The sequence below is a fragment of the Chinchilla lanigera genome, unplaced genomic scaffold, assembly GCF_000276665.1.
Source record: "Chinchilla lanigera isolate Chin_1 unplaced genomic scaffold, ChiLan1.0 scaffold00033, whole genome shotgun sequence".
In the NCBI taxonomy this organism is placed as follows: domain Eukaryota; kingdom Metazoa; phylum Chordata; class Mammalia; order Rodentia; family Chinchillidae; genus Chinchilla; species Chinchilla lanigera.
This window is the reverse complement of record NW_004955434.1, coordinates 1,030,064-1,049,948: the sequence shown is the minus strand read 5'-3', so window position 1 is coordinate 1,049,948 and position 19,885 is coordinate 1,030,064. Positions and strand designations below refer to the sequence as shown.

The 19,885-nt window shown below is 41.3% G+C and overlaps 1 protein-coding gene across 1 annotated transcript in view; it reads left to right on the top strand.

Annotated features, from left to right (window-relative positions):
• Positions 1–19,885, top strand: part of Gda (guanine deaminase) — a gene marked incomplete in the record, with an annotated part of 67,026 nt that overhangs the window by 465 nt on the left and 46,676 nt on the right. The window contains 1 exon segment of the mRNA XM_005388518.2: positions 7–134. Within this exon segment, the coding sequence (XP_005388575.1) occupies positions 12–134 (123 nt within the window).

Genomic DNA, 19,885 nt, shown 5'->3' with positions numbered 1-19,885 from the left:
CCGAGCCCGACATGTGCGCCGCCCGGATGCCGCCGCTGGCCCACGTCTTCCGCGGGACTTTCGTCCACGCCACCTGGACCTCCCCCATGGAGGTGCTGCGGGACCACCTGCTGGGCGTGAGCGACGGCGGCAGAGTGAGTGCGCGGGGACGGTGGCGGGGACCGGCCGGGCCGCGGAGTCCCGGCTCTGTCCGCGCCCGCGCGCGGCGCCCCAGTTGGACTTGTGCGCCCGGCTCTGCGGACGCGGGGACACCCCTGCTCCGGGTCCCGGGCCGGCCTGGGAGTTTCCGGGAAGAGCCCGGACAGGGGGAGCAGTCGGCCCAGTCCTGATCGCCAGCCGGCCGGCCGTCTGGGCTGCAGGGTCAGAGGGAGGCGAGGATGTGCTCCCCGGTCTCGGGAGATTGGCAGTGAACCAGAGCCGAGCTTCATTCAACTTTACACCTCTGCCGCCGGCGCGGAGCCTGGCACGGAGTGGGCGCTCCGTAAATTCGGTAGAATTTTTTGTGAAAACACTGACAGAGGAGGGATCATTGAATCGGTGTTGGTTAGTCTGTTCAGGGTCTAGGGTAAGCAAAGAACTGATTTCGTGCACTTGGTCATTCAGCAGGGCCAGTATACTGATTGACTAGTAACAGTAGCCTAGAAAAATTTCATTCTCTCTGTCTCTCTGTCTCGTGTCTCTCTGTCTCTCTGTCTGTCTGTCTGTCTGTCTGTCTCTCTCTGTCTCTCTCACACACACAGCCATTTGCATCAAAGCAAGCAGTTCCATTTTTACATTCAAAATGTCTTCTATGAATGTATCTTCTCTACTTTTTTTTTCTAAAAATGAAATTTTTACAAAGGACGAAAGTAATTGGATATCTAATATTTACTGTTCTGTAAACGCAAGTGGTGACAGCAGTGAGCCCTGACCAGTTTAATAAGTGAAGCTATTCCATTTGGGGAAGAAAAACAAATCTGAGGATGGGATATTTTTGAACCGGTTCCCAACTCTTAGTTTGGTTAGCAAAACACACAAATTTACTGTCTGTCAGGTTGAAGACTATTCTTACCTAAAGATATTACTGAGTCAGTGACAGTTTTGAATGGTGTCTCTTCTCTGACATTTGGAGATAAAAAAAGAAACCCTGTTTATATGGTGCTCAGAAAAATAATCTCTCCATGCATATGTGGGAGGCCTGCTGTCGTGTTTCCAAGGTGATACAACTCTCAGTGCTCACCTGATGCTGTGATTACCGGGTCCTGAGACTGGGGCATCCTTGCGGGGGACATAGCCTGAAAGTTTCAGGGAACTCAAATTTGGGGTGGGTCCCAGGAGGCCATAGAGGCTGCTTACCAGGTGAAAGATTGGAGGTGACAGTCTAGCACAGCAGCTGATCAACATCTAGATTTCTTTTAAAAAATCAGTTTCTTATGCCTGGGATTCTCATGGATAGGGTAGCAGGGTTTGGGAACTGGCTTTGACAGGAGCTTGAAGAGTAAGAAAAGGAAGTAAGTTATCTAAAAAATTACCTTTCGTGGGGCTTGTGCAGAAAAGGAATAAAAGAGTACCCCAAATATGCAGTTCGTGGTTGAGTCAGACAGTCCATTTCTAACTAAGGAGTGTACTGAGATTATAAATGTAGAAAACATGCCATTCCCTCACCGATAAAATTAACTAGCCATTACAAAGATGAGTTAGGTGCGTTAGATTTAAGGCGGAAATCCATAATCAATGACTTGCTAGAGACTGCTCCCTTCCCAGGGGCAAGGCAGTCAATTCCTGACTGTATTTAAAGGGAATGACGTGTTAATACATTTCAAGATTAGATTTCCCCGTGTAGAAATAAGGAATGTTTCACCTTTGGGATTGCTGGGATAAAGTATGTGTTTATTATGTAAAGTTTCTAACGTTGGAAAAATAATATCCCTTGAAATAAATAAATATGTGGAATCGCTATGATCTTTACATTCTTACCAAGCTCCAAAAACTGTTCTTGTGGTGAATGTTGGGATGATTCAGAAACCTCTGCAGGTGTGTGTTAAAATGCTGATTCCTGGGCACCACCCTCAGAGAATCTGAATTCATGGGCCTGGAGTGGGCCCGGGGGTGGCAGCCCAGCACTAGTCCCAGGAGATTCAGACACAAGTAGTCGGAGAATTACACACTGAGTTACCACGATAGGTAATTTGAGGGATGGGGCGAGCTGTGAGAGGGGACACAATTTCCTCTGTCCTCCTTCTGCCTTCTAGACCTCACCCCTCATTTTTTGTAAATTCATTAGACCCGCAGAAAGCTAGTAACTCTACTTAGTTCATTAAATTAAAGCTCATTCAAAATTAGCTGAACTTAAACAATCTTCCAGCCAACATTGTGGTATTAGGCATTTTGAATTCATAGCTAATTTTTCTACTTAAGCAGCATGTAGCTTTTTTTTTTTAAAAAAATGAAGACTTCAACATGTGCGATTCAGATATTTGCAGATATTTAATGAATCTTGAGCTACTGTGCGCTCAGATATTGCTGAGTTCCCTGCGGCTTCTCACATACGCCAGAGCCAAGTGGACTTCAAATTTACATCAAGATGCCTTGGGACTTGGAACGCACACTTCCACAGAGGCAGGAGTGAGGAAGAGAATTATTTTGGGTGTAGTGTGCTGGCTGGCAGGAGTACATTCTATGGAGAAATAGAAGCCTGGGTTTAAGAGTCTTTACCAGTTAGCTGCTCTGAGACCATGGGTGAGACGCCTAACCTCTCTGAGCCTCGGTTTCCTCAGCTGTAGAATCAGATTTCCTTTCATCGACTATTAGATGACTGGTTATATGGAAATGCCAGGCCCTTGGTGTGTACTTAACCTGAACGCTGTTCATTCCACCCCCTTTTTCCTCTGTCTCTTACGAATCTTCAGCCTTTTGCCCACTGTAGCATTTTTGCACATTTCTTCATGGTGGTATCCGTGCAGGCCAAGGGTAGAGAAGGAAGATGCGGCCTGGGATGAGCTAGGTGGGGAGACTTGCCAGACCTCTGAGGACGCAAAGATACACCTGGGGAGGAAGATACAAGGAGCATTTGCAGCTAGGTTTGCTGGCATGTTATTTTCAGTGTTTTCTTAAGTCTACACGGTGTCATCTTTCCCTCTGACAGATAAAGTCGAGGCCTGAGAAATCAAGCATCTAAAGATAATAGTGTTATAGCTGGATTCTGAAATAGGGACCCAAAGGTCATGTTCCTTTCAATGCTTCCCTAAGGCCTGTCTGTGACCTTAAAGAGCTTGCACTTCAGCAAAGCAGCTAAGATTTGTTGCTCTCATTAAAGCAGGTTGATTCCCGAGCTAAATACTGAGTTCATCACTGGAGATGAGTTCTGATGAACAAAGTGCAAAAACTGCCCCAGTGAGATTGATAATTTAGTGATACATTGACAGAACCTGCCATGACCTATCAGAACTTGAACTAGTCTGGGTGTAAAAGGAAGGTTTTGCCCAGGGTGAAGTGACATTTAAGTAAGGATTTGAAGGGTGAGTAGAAGTTAGTTAGGTTAAGGCAAGCAGGATGCAAAGAAGAGGGGATGTTCTAGGTAGAGGAAACAGCCTGTGCAAAGGTCCTGAGGTAGGAAAGAAGTAAAGGTCAGGGTGGCTAGAGTCCAAAGAGGGGAGGTTGAGGGGACAGATGCACAAGGTAAGGCAGGACAGGTAGGCAGGGCAAGAGTAGGCGTGGGGAGCGGGGGAGGGGTTGTACCATGATCATATTTTTGTTATTTTTAAAGGTCATTTTACGCTTAGAATAAAGACTGCATTGAAAGTAAGTTGAGGGCCATTCAGGAGGTCAGCTTGGATCCTGTTGCAGTAGTTTAAGTGAGGTGGAATGTGAGTTACATGAGAGGGGCTGTGTGTGGTGTGTCAGTGAAGACAAATGACTGAGCATACTTCTACCACACATTACCTGTGTGAATTTGTCAAGTTACCTAACATTTCCATGTCTCAGCTTCCTGATATAGAAAATGATTAGGGTAGTGTATCAGTGTATCAAGTGTATCAGTGTATCAAGAAGTGTACACCGTAATTCCCGTGCGTAGCGCACGTTCAGTGGGCATTCCTGTTATTATCAGCAATGGCGGTAGAGAGAGGTGGACAGAATCTGTAGCTGTTTAGAGCAAGTCACCTTGCTTGTGTTTGTAGAGTTAGAAGGCATGAGCATCAAGACAGATGTGGGTAGGTAACAGTACGGACCAAGTGTGTGAACGAACGTAGTACCCTGGGCACAGGTTGGCCAGTGAGAGGAGAGGCTTCTTGAAGGAAATAGACATTGAGCTGAGCTGTAGAGAAAAAGCTAGGATGTGAGCACAGAAAGGGGCTAAAGAGGCCCAGCAAAGAGAATGAGCTAGTGTGCTTCGGTTCCCAAGGCCGCTGAGGAAAAGTTATTTTTCACCTGAAATTGCTTCACCATCTTGCTTTGCCAGGAATTCTCTCAGGCTGAGTCACAAATACTTAGTGGTTCTGTGTCATCTTTTCCTTCTGCTTGGAAGGGTGAGGATCCATCTTCCTGCCAAGCTCAAAAACTCAGAATATCCTCCTGGTCTCAGGGAGAGAAATTGGGCTAAGCCATCCCTTCTGAGACTGCTGAAAGAGGAAGTTGGCTTTCGTACAAAGATGCATTCAGGCCCAAGTATCACGAGATCATCCTGTGAGTTCCTGATTTCTTTGTTCAGAATATTCACGGCAAACATGATTGGTTATCTGCTCTACAGCCCTGACCTTTTCTTTATTAATACATCCTGACTTTGTTCAGCTTCGGAGGTGTTTGGTTCATGGATACGTTGTGGTGTAGGTCGGTCATGATAACCCTACACTCACCACATGCTTATTTTCACGGGTTTCTATATTGCCAGCCTCAGAAGGGATGGCTTAGCCTAGTTTTCTTCTCAGGGACAAGAGGATATTCTGAGTTCTTGAGCTTGGCAGAAAGGTGGATCCTCACACTCCCAAGCAGGCAGGAAAGGGAGACACAGAACCGTTCAGATGGAGAGAATGTCTGGCAAAGGGAAACAGTGAAGGAATCATCTTTGGTAGCAAAGGGTGGCCAGTGGTGACTTTCTGGAGCAGAGGAGGTCTGCTCGGACACTTCCAGGCTGTGGGAGGCCGTGCCTTTCTTAGGTCCTTTAGTGTGAAGACAGAATACCGAAGCTCCCACTGCCACTTTTGGGAGCTATGAGGAATAGGTTGTGAGGATTTCAGAGATGCTAATGCAGTCTCTGACACCTTGGAGCAGCTTACCTGCATGTGGAACTGCCATGCCCAGCCCTTCATGGTTTCTCAGAGTAAAGATGACAGGGACGCTCTTCCCCCATGCTCATGTTTCCTCCACATTCCCAACAGGTATTTTCTTGGAGCACGGTTAGTATCATGTACCTCCTCTTCTGCAGCTCACTGTTGGCACTAAGGTCCAAATATCTTTGAAAAACATTCTAGATGTTGGTTGGACCTAACCTGTTTTCTGCTCCCTCCTTCTATTTCATATCTCTCTGGCAAATGAAAATAGGGTTGCCCTGACTGACTTACCACGTGAGGTCATGAGCAGAGGGACAGTCCATTCAAACTTTTCGCTCTTTCCTACCACATCAGTCCTTTTATGTCTCCACGTTGTTAGCACCAGTCTCCTAGGTTGGAAGAGCTGTCCTTTCCGTACACTTTCCATTTGACCCGTGTCTATCAAAATAAAGTGTTGCTTCCCTTCAGGCCCACTGCTGATGTCCCCTTTTCCTCAAAGCTTTTCTGGCCATTATCCCTTAATTGGAATCAATTGCTACTTCCTGTGTTTTCGCATAAAATTTTGCATATGTTTCAAGCTAGTATTCTCATAGTGGTTAAGGGTAGTTAACATCAAGCCAGACTATATGAAGTCAAATCTACCACTTACTTGGACAGATTTCCTACTGCAGCTGAGCCTCCACATTCAAGGTTTCACATGTTGAAATTTAATCCCCACTGTGAGATATGAAGAGGGTGGAGACTTAGTCTGATCGTGAAGTGAGGCCTTTATAGTGTGATTAGGATTTGATATCCTTAGGTCATCAGACTGGAACCCCCAAATGAACACTGGTGGCTTTATAAGAAGAGGGAGAGACATGATAAGCACGTACATACCTCTTGCTGTGCGATGTCCTGCTCTGCCTCAGGACTCTGCCCCCAAGGCCATGTCGCTGTGGCCCTTGACCTTGGACCAGATCTCTGAGCTGATGTAATCCTCTATTCTTTATGACTTACCCAGTCCATGAGGTTGAGAACATATTAACGTGGAAGGTGTGCTGACTCTGAACCATTTGTATTGTCTTCAGTTTTGCTTGTACTGAAGACATTCTTTAAGACCAATTCAAGTATCATCCTAAACTCCTTTTATTACTTCTGTATTCCACAGTGATCTGTCCCTCTTGTTGACATCTCTTTTATTGTCTTTTTTCTTACACGTACGTACATTTGCTGACTATATACCTTGTTTGTGCAATTTTCATTCAAATTGTTTGTAGGCTCCTATTCACATATAAAAATGTAGAAATAGCTACTACTTCCTGGAAAACACAGGCTCTTGCAAATAGGATAGGTATTTAGTATTTATTAAAATGAATGAACTCTCTGAAAAAGTACAGTAACTGTTTGCCTTACCTTTACTAAGAATGTTTCTTTAATGTATTTATGTATATCTTAGAAAGTACAATATTGCATGAAATTGAGTCTGGTGTTGAGTGATTTTTATTGCACAAAATTAGATGTTCACAAGTTAATTTGTTCTGTTGATTAAATCCACTTTGGTTTGAAAACAGTATTACTTTTTAAATGATTTTTTAATGAAAACATAGGAACTGGAAATCACTTTCTTGCATTTGTCTGTACATAAATATATTATAGTTTTAACCATGTATTTTACAAATATTGAGTACCTGCTGTATGCTACATGTTCATTGTACAAAAGAACTGAGTTCTGTGGCCACTGCCTCAGTTATAAGCAATACGTTCCAACTGCAGAAGATATGGATTTCCTATTTAAAGCTAAGTGCTCAGGGCAAAGGGTTGTACATTTAAATTAGCTACATCGGTGGATACAATGACAGTGAACGCAAAGCAGTGAAATTAAGCGGCTTGTCCAAAGGGAGACAGTTGAAAAGAATAGAGTTGGGATTTGAGTCTAGATCTGTTTCCTCTTTAACATTTATCACCTTCCTCCATTTGATTTAATCACCCCGGGGGCCATTTCAGCCTCATAAGCATATAGTTTTCTCTATCAGTCTTGTGCCCTTGAGTCCCAGACAGGAAATCATCTTTCCTTCTGTAGCCATGTCCAAGACCTTCTCCCCGTATTATTCACTTCCTGGTTCTTTACCCACTGAACCTGAGCTGTCTCTTTGCTTGGTCCTTTCCTTCAATGCTGTTTCCTGCTCTCATCAGTAAAGCTATTTTGATGTCTCAGTTCCCAGCATCATTCATTCCCAGATATTGGTTGAGTGCTGGATCCCAGGTGTTCTTCTTGTTTTGAGGCTAAGGCTGTGAATAAGATAAAGCTAGTGCCATTGTGGAGCTTTGCTTTGGTTCTGAACAGGCATCTTCCAATTGTCTAGTTCTTTTTTTGTTTTGTTTTGTTTTTTTGTTTTTTTTTCCAGTACCGGGAATTGAACTTATGACCTCACGCTTGCCAGGCAGGCGCTGTGCTGCTGAGCTAAATCCCCAGCCCCCAGTTGTCTAGTTCTTAAATGGGGAAATTCCCTTATCCCCAAGTCCATGGTGGCCACGGCTGCCCTTGTTCTTTGTGGCCATACAATCTTCACTAAGGTGCTGACCTCAGTCAGTTGTCTGTCTGCCAATGCTGCTTGACCTGTCCAGGCAGGACAGGACCTTCCCAAGGCCAGTTCAGTGGCCATCCACATCCCATGCTCAGCTTGTTCTGCGACAACTTACACAGACCTCTGAGGTCACACTGGCCTTAAATTTGGCTTCACCTATAGGAAGAAGCGCAATGTGTCATTCTTTCCTAGTGCCTCTGGGATGCTAAAAGTGAAAGGTAAATTTTCAACTGGGCACTCAATACAAATTGTTATTTTTTGTTGAGTTCTGTAATACTTTTGTGGCATAATTAAGATCAATTAAAATATTAGCATATCTCCACAGTAAGCAGTTGTGCATTAAAATGTTATAACATGTTTTAAAGGTAATGAATTTTGTGTGCAGTTCATACATTGTGTTTGGCTTCTTGCTGACAACAATTGATTATGAACTCACAGATACAAGGCATATTGGTGACAAAATTGATTATATTGACAATAATAATATTGAACTTTCACTGAACACCTGTTATGTGCTGGGCTGTGTTCTGCATGCTTGCATATATTATCTCAGTAGTCCTCATGACTACTTTCTGAGGTGAAATGGTTTTCCTTACTTTATAGACAAGGAAACTGAGGCTCAGAGTGTTGATTCTAACTCTGCAGTGCATACCTAGTGATAATAAATTTGCATACCTAGTGATAATAAATTGAGTGACTTTTCTTGTTCCTAAAGCTGTCATGTATCTTTTGGTTTTGAGGTAGTCAAACAGTAGGTTTACAAATAACTGTCCCTACTCAAATTGTTGATAGAGATTTAATTCCAAAGACTAATAATAGATTCATCTCATCTGATGCATTTTCTAAGATTAAGCAGTAAATATAAGAGCATCTCTCAAAGGTTTCTGCTCCAGGCACATCTTTGACTGCATATCTTAGCTTCCAAAAACCTTTCCCTTTTTCTTAGTGAAAGCATTGTCCAGTTGACTTTATTGTTGGTCTGCCTTTCTATCACTGTGACAAAATACCAAAGAAAAACCAAATCAAAGGAGGAAAGGTGGATTTTAGCTTACGATTTCAGAGGTTTCAGTCCATGGTCAGCTGGCTTCATTGTTTGGGGCCTGGACCAGCACATCCTAGCAGCAGGAGTGTTCGGCAGAAAAGGATACTCACCTCAAAAGGGAAAGAACCAAGAGCAGAGGATAAAATATCCCCTTCAAGGGCACTCCCAGTGAGCTACTTCCTCCAGTTGGGCCTCACCTTCTAAAATACCCACCACCTCCCAGTACTACCATGTGGACCAAGCTTCCTGTGACTACTACTTGTGTCTTTGGAAGATATTCCAGATCAAAACTGTAACAACCACATTTACGTATTAACTCAAAAGGATATAACTACCTAAATTGCAGCTTGTAGTTGAGATTTTTAAAAGATCCATTTTGACTATTGAAATTGGTATCTCTGAGAAGTGCCGTTTTCTCCCTGTGCATTCTTTCCTCACACATCAACTGAAGCCATTTCACCATACATGCCCCTCATATCATGGCTTCTGTTTTTGCTCAAATGGCTTCCATGTAAGATCTGTTGCTATGGTCACAATGCTTTTTCTCTTTTTTGTTTAATATTGAATTTTAAAAAAATTCTTTTGACAGAATGAAACTTCCTCAACAAACCCATCTTATAAAACTCTGCTCTATGAATCTCAGTTTATTGACAGAGTATTGATTCATAGGTTTAAAAAAAAATATTTGGTGGCTTAAGCAAGGTAATCCTAATTTGAAGCGAGTTTTAGGCCTGCATATAAAGACATAAGAATTTTAAAGTCCTAGAATTCCCCCAACAGCTTAAGTGAAAAGAAAAAGTGTATATGACATGTGACCACACCCCATACCCACAGCCTTTTGTAGATACTTACTTTTTATAGATGAGGAGTGGAGAATAATTTTAATTTTTAAATTTCATTTTATTTTATTTTGTTTTTGAGATAGGTCTTACTGTAGAGTTCAGGCTGGGATTCAGCTCCCTACATAGTCCAGTCTGGACTCAAACTTGTGGCAGTCCTCCAGCGTTAACCTGCAGAGTGCTGGAATTATAGGCATGTACCTCCATGCCCAGCATAATCTTAAAATCTTTGCCTTGTTTTGTTTGCTTGTTTTGTCTTGATTTTATAATGTTAAACCAATTTATTTTATTTTAAAATTTGTGTTTTCTTCATTATGGTAAAATACATGTACCATAAAATTCATCATTTTAAAATGTGAAGTTCAGTGTCATTTATTATATTCGTAGTGCGGTACCACTGTTACCTCCACCCACTATCTATGTCCAGAATACGTTCCTCAGTCCGAAGGAAACTCACTGCCCTTCCAGGTCATACTCTCCATCCCTTCCTTCAGCTCCCTGACAACTACTAATCTTCTTTCTCTCTAGATAGATTTGCGTACTTTGGATTTTCCACATAAATGTACCAGTACAAAACACATGACCTTTGTGCCTAGATTTTTTTGTACTTCCCTTATTTTCAAGGTTCATGCAAGTCATGGCGTATGTCAGAATTCATCCACTTTATGGCTGAATACGGTTGCACTGTTTGGATGGACCATACTGTGCTTATCCCCTCTTCAGCTGATGGGCATTTGAGTCATTGCCAGGTTTTAGCTGCTGTCGGCAATGCCTCCATGAATATTTCATGCACAGGTTTTGAAAAATGACTTATTGAAATGTTTTATGCCTCCCTGTTCCCTTGCCGTGGGATCAGTGTGGCCTGGCCTTGTATGCTGCTGAACATTCCATATTGTACTTGGCTTGGTGTCTTTGTGCAGTTTTTCACCACTTCCATCTGCTTCACGAATGTATCTTTCAGGACTTAAGTTTAGTGTTAGTTCTTCAGTGAGGTCATTGCTGACACCAGCAATCCCTTCTTTGTGCCTGCTTTTGTACTGAGCACCTCATTATAACTCCAACTCCTGCTTGATTGCATGAATCTCCCCCATAACCTAAGCATGAAGGTAGCTCCTTGACTTTATCACGTTTGTATCCACAACATTAGCACTTGGTAGGCACTCACGTGAATATTTGTTGGGTAAATGATGCTTAGATTTCTTTTTCCTGAGGTTAGCCAAATTGGAAAAGTTCACTTTAGGACCCAGTCAAATGTACAGTGGCTAAAAATACCTTCCATATAACCAGTTGTTTGAATAAGAACTCTAGGTTTTTCAAGTCTCCATGCTTGATAACCATGTATTTGGCCACTGGAAACTACCTGGTTTCATGTCCTGGTGAATAATTAAGAACCCTGGAGGAGTGGGTTTTAATTATGACTCAGAGACCTCATAAAGTTCTCAAATGCTTTTAATTAAGCCTCTGTTAAGGACCTGGAATAATGTCAATTATAAAGGCCTGCTTGACCACCTTTAGTTTTGTATTGTGGTTAAGGGTTTGCTTCTTTCTAAAATGGTAATTGGAATGTGGTTTGCAAATTGCCACTTATAATGTATAGTCCTGGAACATAGTAGCTTCTCCATAAACAATAGTTCTTGTTATTCATCTCCTGTTCTTAATAGTAATTTGCATAGTACTTTTGCACAAAACTAGCCTTCAATAGATGCTTTTTAACAAGAGAATGAACAGAATGGGTTGTTAGGGTATGTACAGAGTAGACAAGAAACAGTCAATCAACTTTCTCAGCTGGTTTTAGTCAAGGTGTTTGCAGTCACAGGAAGAAACATTGTTAGTACTTCTCTCGCAATGGGGGCAGATTTTTTTGCCCTGCACTGTTCAACACAGAAGTGCTTTTCCTTTTGTGCATGTAGAGTTGTCTCATGCAATGTTAAGCCCTTTTTTGAAGTATCAAACACAGGAGTCACTCAGGGTACACTGCTCAGTGGGGGCATTTGTAGCTCTCCATGTTCCAGCAGAGCTGGACTCAATGGCCCTGTGGAGCTGTTGTGCTTGGTGTTCTTAAAAGCTGATAATTGCTGTTGAAGAGCAAGGACTTGTGGGTGTTAGGATAAAATAGGGAGCAAAAGAGATGCAGTCTCTACCTTAATGGCCCTCAGAATCAATATTCAAATGAATGGACAAGTGTATAATTTCTAAGAAGGAAAAGCGTGCAGAGTGTTATGCAGATATAAATCAGAGAACTTGGCTTATTTTGATGAGATCCCTCAAGAATACATCCTAATGAAGTGGTAGTTGAGCTGTGTTTGAAGGTTAAAGAGAAAGAAATGAGAGGGATGGAGAAGGACTATTACGAAGACTAGAGGCAGAAGGAGCCAGAGACTGTGAGGCGAAGGATGGAGAAACAGATGAGGCCAGAGTCAAAAGTGATGGTCCCGCTGGTTTTTATTGTTGATCTTGCCCTTTATTCCAAGTGTCATGCCTGGGGATTGTGCACTGCACCACTGCCTTGCAGCCAACTAGGACTGTAAACTTGGCAGCACTAACGAATTAAAGGAGCAAAGTTTAAAAGAGAAAACATTTCATTTGGAAAAGGGAAAAAAGGGAGAAGATAGCTACCCCAAAGAGTAGGAGGCACCAGAACAGTAGAGACCTATGAGCCTTTGCCTTCAGCCTCCTTTATCAAGTGGCAGGAACCCTTTTCTCTGGAGCTTTTCACAACCTGATTGGTTGCCGCAGGACCCAAGACCCGAACCTGGGCACCATCGCTTACATGCACATTCCTAGGTGGGCTTTATTTAATTTTCTCTTGCCTGCTTATCTCTGGCATTTGTAGGTTGGTTAAGAGGGACCTTACATACCTTAAGAAGTTCGAGTTACTGATTAGTTGAGGGGATGCGTGTATATCTAGTACAGTAGCATAGAGAATATGTGTGTGTGTGAATAGACATTTTTATATACTAAATAAGGATTTTCTGTTATATAGCCCCTTTCTCCTTTTGTCTCCTTTGCATTTTACTGGAGGTGAGGAGGGGCAGCTAACTTGGGTACGTGGTGGAATTCTCTCCCGCTTGTCCCCTTAATTACTCCCTCCAGCAAAGTTCTAACTCTTTCTAGTCAGGATTTGCCAGAGGGTCTAATGAGATCTATATTGTAGCCTTTCTCCTACAGATCCCTGACCTCTACACAAGGGAAATGGAAACCCAGTGAAGGCTGTTGATATGATAATAGATTGGATTTTCCCTTTTGAGATATATTAAAGATAACTGTGGAGTGGTAATCAGACTTAGACGAGGGCAAGAATATTTGCTGGGAGAGATAAGTTAGATGGTGATTGCAGTGGACCGTGAAAGGGGTAGGTGTGATGAAGAGAAGTGGGAAGATGTGTGACACAAGAAGAGTCAAGGTCAAAGGGATTTGCTGACAAATGAATGTGAAGGAAAATGGAGAAATTTCCCTTGGATTTTGGGCCCGAGATGACTGGATGGAAGTGGTGGCTAGCACTGAGCTAGGGAGTAGAAGAGGTCTGGCTAGGCAGGGCAGCCCCAGGGCCATACCAGGTTCACGTGCTCTTGTGACATCCGCGTAGAGATTCAGCAAATGTGTTGGCTTAAAGGGCCTGGGCTTGGAGGAGGTCCCTTAGAGGAAGACATCAGATGTAAAGCAAGGGCTGAGAAGAGAACAGAAAAAAAAGGGTTAACCCCTGTGGTCAGGTTTGAAGTAGAAGAGAAGGAATGGAATGAGAAGGGCAACCTGAAGGTCAGAGGAAGACTCTCGGTAGGTGTGGCCATGACCCGCAAGTGATGGGGCTACTTCAAGAGGGAAGGATAGGGCGAAAGTAACATCTGATGAAAAAGTAGCCATAAAAAGAATGTTGGAAATGTGACCAATGAATTTAGCAACTCCAGGTAATTGGTGATCTAGGAAGCTTATTTTAGTGAAGAGAGAGGGTGGCAATCAGATTGGGTTGGGTTTTGACATGGGTGGAAGCTAAGGAAATAGAGTATTCTGATAGACAACCTTCTTGAGATATTAAATGTTTATCCTTATTTCTCATATAATGAACACTTTCAGTTGTAATAAGATAAGTTACATTCATTTCATTCCCCCAATGCTTACGTTAGTCAGAGAATTTTATACAGATGTTTACACTTGTAGCTTTCCAGGGTGATAATACTCTCAACTGTCCTCTAGTCTTCAAATCTTCTGCTAAAGCTTTTGTGGATCTTTAGGTTTCAACCAATTTTTGTATGTACACTCTCAAGCTACTCATTCAGAATTCATTTGTGCCGATACTCCTGTGATCTTCAGTGTTTTTCAGCCTTCCCATGTTGTACAATGCTTACCTTCACCCAGGGGCATTTCAGAAGTTACATAAACATGCCACTTTGTCCATTGGCAAATACAGTATTTAATCTGAATGGTTGCCAAAGCATTAGCAAACATACATGTGCCAAAGCTTAGAATGGGTTTCAGCCCTTTTAATAATCATTTTACTACTTTATTTCAGAAATTCATTGCCAGGGGAAATCTCACAGTAAGTGTTTTTGTTTTAAAGTGCAGGTTGCCAGCTGGGTGTGGTGGTGCGCACGCCTGTAATCCCAGCACTTGGGAGGCTGAGAAGTTTGAGGCTAGCCTGGGCTACATAGTGAGTTCAAGCCCAGGCTGAACTACATAGCAAGACGCTGTCTCAAAAGAAAAATGATAAAAAATAAAGTGCAGAATGCCAGTAGTGAAACTTTATTTTGTTATGGTTAAACCAGCAAGACATGATTTTTTTTCTATAAATCAGAGATCATTTTGAAATTAGCACATTCACAACAAAGCCATAATTAGTATGTCTCACTGGTGCCCAGGCTGAACTACCTGTGATACATGCATGATTGTCCCATCAGGTGGTTTTTTAAAAATTAATTTTATAGTAAAAAGACTGATAAAAGTGATTAGATCCATTTGTCCCACCTGTGGTACAAGCCCCTGGTGGGACAGTCGTACATGTTATTGCACCAGTGGTTCAAGCTGGTGGGAACATGTTAAACAAACTGTAGAACCAGAGAAGACAGTAAAAGCAGATGTTTCCATTACTCAAAAATACAGTTCAGTCCTACCAGAGCATTTTTTAAAAATTTTATTTTAAAGAAGAAAAAATAAAAACATATAGAATTGCAAAAACATATAGATATAGAATTGCAAAACAAAATAATGGGAAATAACAATGACTAATAAATTCCCTATTATTATCTTCAAAGTAGTTGCTCAGATTACCAGATATAGGCATGCAAGATTGATTAAACAATATATGCATAAATTGTTCCCTTCAATGAACTAAAAGAAATTAGTAGTAAAACTATCTTAGCTATATTGTTTGTGTATATATACATTTTTTTCTTTTCCCTTTCTTCTTTTCTCCTTTCCCCCATCACAGTTGTTCTTTCTTTTTGGGCAGTTTCTTTCTCTTTCACAATATCTATTGTAGATTCTGGATCTTCTTTACTCTTCCAATTTCTTATACCAGGGAGACAATATGATGTTTACACATGTGGGTCTGATTTATTTTACTATTGAGTATGGTCTCTAGTTGCATCCATTTACCTATAAAAGCCTTGAGTTTATCTTTCTTTATAGCTGAGTAGTACTCCATTGTATAAATATCTCCTCTTCCTAATGCAACTGTCTAGCATAGAAAACCCTGAACAGGGATTAGCTTCAGAAAGATGATCATAAATTCTGTCTTAGATATGTTGACTTTGAGGTACCGAGGGAGAAATCCAAGTGAGATATCAGGAAAACGTTACATAGAAATGGACCTTTAAGTTCGGTTGAGCTGATGGTGCAGTACAAAAAGAAGTGATACTTTCACCATGCAGAGTAGAAGAACCCACCCCTTGCTTCACTGACTTTTGGCAACTGAAAGATGAATGTGTTGAAGATTTCTCTTTTGCTAAAGAGAGCCTGAAGTGCCATTTGTGATGTCTGCACCAATCTTTTGTAGTAGATGTGAATGTGGGCTGAAAAGCCACGCAAAGTAGAGCAGATTAACTGTAGACGCCCTCTGCTTTCTAACTGACCAACAGAATACCACTGGATAATCATTTATTCTTCACTGATAGGAACTAGGCTTTGGGAATTGTGGTTTGAGTATGCGTGTTAAAACAGCAATAAATTTGTTATTCTCACCACTTCTGTGGGCCAGGGAGTCTAGAGAAGTTTCGATGAGTGGGTTGGGCTCAGGATATCTCAGTGAAGATGTCATGAAGGTTTTTTTTTGTTTGTTTTTTTCCGGTACCAGGAATCAAACTCACAACCTTGCGCTTGCCAGGCAGGTGCTGTGCTACTGAGCTAAATCCCCAGCCCCATTGTGAAGGTTTGATGGAGCTGAAGGATCCACTTCTCAGATTCAAGTTCATCCATATGACCAACCCAGTGTTGGCCGTTGGCAGGAATCCGTGCTTTCCTCCCACCCACGCTTCTCTGGGGGCCTCTTGAGTGTCCTTACCACCTGACTAAAGGCTTCTCCTTAGCCAACAACCTAAGAATGAAAGAACCAGGTGGACACTCTTTTTTATGAACCAGCCCTGGAAGTCGCACTGTGTGGTGAGCACTTTATTCCAACAAGTAACTCAATTGGCCCATCTCGAAGATGAGGGAAGGAGGGGACCTTTTGAAGAAAGAAGTGTCAGAGAAGTTTTGAGCATATTTTGCAACACCATTGTATGTTTGGAGCTGAACCCTGGATGGCACTGTCCCTTTCATCCTGCATCTGAAATGGTTTTTGCCTTAATATCGCTGACATCTGGTCATTGAGCTTCTGCTTGGCACTTGTGACTATGAGGAGTTCACTACATTGTGTCAGTGAATTCCATTTTTATGCAGTTTTAATTGTTAGAACCTTCTGTTGGTGAAACTGAAAGCCTAATTGCTGGATATTTCATTACTGAAGCTAGTTTGGATACCCTAGAATGTCACTTCTACGTGATGGCTTTTTTAGTTTGTGCAGCTATGATAATCTTCTTGACTTTCTTCTCCAGAAAAAAAATATCATCAAGTCCATTCAAAACCCTCTCTCATGATTTATTTTCAAGGTCTTTCCATATTTTGTTCACCTTCCTGAGCATTCCGATTCAGACTCCTAGTTCTGCATTCAAGCTAAGTATAAAATGACAGGAGAGGCATTTCTTACGTTACACAATGGTATAGGACTGAAAGAATGCCCGTGAAAGCTGAAAGCAGGCAAAATGATTTTAATAACAGTGAGGAAAATTACAGCTATTCTGTGACCTTTAAGAACTTCTGTTAAAATAGGAAAAACTTTGTCAGATTTAAGTGTAAGAATTAGTGAAACTAGTGTTCATTTAGTAGTAATTTAGTGTAATTTCCTTTAGTGTAATTTAAAATATTGGAAATGTAAAGACTTAAATGTTTTATTTCTTTGTAAAAAAAAATCCCAAGAGCAGTTGAACAGGATTTGCCACTGCCTTTTCATCGTATATCTTGCAATATAAATAATTAGCCTTTTTGGCAAACTGTCGTCCTACTTTAGAAATTTGGATACATTTCCAATATTATATCCTTTGGCCTACAGATTATGAAATACCTGAGACATTTCTCTGAGAATTCCTTTGATATGGACTTTTTGTTGGTGTCACTTCTGGGATATCTTCAATCATTATATTTATGTCCATAAATTCACCTCTGCTAAATTCTTCTGGCTCCAGACTGGATGGTGCAGTAACATCACCACGGTCAGCTGTTTCTTCTCTAACTCTTATTATGTCAAATTCCAGTTTTATTTCTGGCTATCATTTTTCATTTCTTTGCTGTCCTTTAGTCTTTGTTGATGAACTCAGTCTTTAAAGAATGCATGCCTGTAAAATTCCACATGGATTTTTCGCTGGGAGACAAGGAAATAACGCAACCACATGCTTTGAGATCTGCGTGTGAACTGGATAGCAGGGGCAGTGACCAGCCACCACAGGCTTTGGAAGTAGGGAAGTGAGTGGCTGTTGATCATGACTCACAGTGTTATGCATGTAGTGGTTATGGACTGCAGATGTAGAAGCTAAGTGTGTGTTTATGTACTTACAGTTAATATGCCACAGTAGCTAATAACTGAGCCATGTTGTTAGGCCATGGATATTATTTAACTAAACCACGGTGTCAGACATTTGTGTAGCAGAACCGCACAAAGCAGGGTTTGCTTGCATTCCTGCAAATATGACCTTATTTGGAGCCTACTTTCATGGACAATTGTTTTTTTGTTTTGTTTTGTTTTGTTTTTTCATGAAAAACTAAAATTTTATTAGTAGGTCTAGCAGTTAGGCCTGCTGAAACTATTGCACAGCAAGCATTATATCTGAAAAAAAGTCTAGTTGAGAGCAACTAAGAAAAAAGAAAATTAGAAACAAATATTCATTTTCTTCCTATGAGGAAGTAATATAGGCCAAGGAATGCCTATCAAAGAACTATAGGGATTAGCCCCAAATCCCCATAGAACGAGCTGTTTCTTTTCCCCTAAATATCCAGGTCTGCACAATAAAACCGCACAAGATCCTATCCATTGCCTGCCTCAGCAAGTACTATTAAACAGACTGAAGAGTTCCACTAAATGTGGAGAGATCGGTGCCTGTCACTGCTTTTAGAGAAGAAGCAGATTCCAAACTCCTCACCACAGTAAGATTGGATCACTTCAGCATGAGGCAGCGGGGATGGGATAGCGTATAGCTTATGAAACCACGCCTCAACCATGGAATCCATAAATATGCTCTTCTTCGGAAGGCTGACCCCATCGGGCCTGGGACATGGACCCCATCCGCGCTGGCAGTGGTAGCGTCACCAATTAAAAATATGTATGGTTCAGAGAGAAACATGGCACCAGTTGCACCCAACTGCAGCTGCCCCATTGGAAATGCAAAAGCCTTTAGGGGCTTAAATATAATTCTATTTATTTATTTATTCATTTATTTTTGGTACCAAGAATCAAACTCAGGACCCCATGCTTGCTAGGTAGGCACTGTGCCACTGAGCTAAATCCCCGGCCCCTATAATTCTAAATATTCCGAAGGAATCTTCTTTTCTGACAACCCTACCACATATGTAATATTAAATACTCAAAATTTCGGAGGATGCCAGGCATACTATTTTCTCTGTAAAATAAATTTTATGGGGAGATACTACGATAATGATACAAATATCCTGCTCCTCACTAAAATTTCCCCCACTAGTTTTAACATTCATTGATGACATTTACGTGAATCATCTGTTATAATAATGATTGCCAACCCTCGCTTTTCAAATCTTTCGTTTCTTCCATGTATAGTATTATACTTTATTCACCTACTGGAGGACATCTTAGTTTCTTTTTAAAGGTGGTTTTTATTTGTCAAGCAGTAGTTATTTTCTATAGCAAATAGAGCTTTGTTAACAAAAGTTAAAAATGATTAAATATTATTGACAATGAAAACCAATCATAAATAATGATAAAACTTCCAAGAAATACTTAGGTAAGCCACAAGGGTGATTTCCCAGCTGTTCAATTTTAGGTTACTAGCATCTTTACAATAGTCTGCACCCGTGGTTAGCAACGATAGCCTGATCCACCCCACTGCCTGATTTTACATGGCTAGTGAGTGAAGTATAGTTTTGAAATGATTGAAAAATTTTAAAAGAATTTTATTTTATTGCCATGCTGGGGATAGAATCCAGGGTCTTACATATGCTAGCAAGCACTCTACCACTGACCTATACCTGCAGCCCAAGAAGAATGTTATAAAATATAATATTTTATATTATTTTATATTTATATTATTTATACAATATTTTATAACATGTGAAAAAATATGGGAAATACAAATGACTTTAGGGAAACTTGCTGACCCTTGGTATATGAGGAAGGCAGCCATAGATGTGCAGGAATCTCTGGGAAACGGGTCTAATCCAGCAGACACTCCTGGCCACTCTACCTTGGCATTCACATAACTTGGTCTGTTTTCTTCTTTATAAAAGGAACACATTGGATTCAGATAGCTAGGGTTCTTATGCTACTCTTTAATGCCTTTGTGCCATTATCTACTTCATTCTTTCTGTATAGGACAGGCTTTTTTTTTTTTTTTTTAAAGGCAATGTCACTTCACCTTTCTTTTCCATTCATGTTTTGACATGAATTGAGCTAACATGTCATTTTTCATCTCTGCAAGAGCT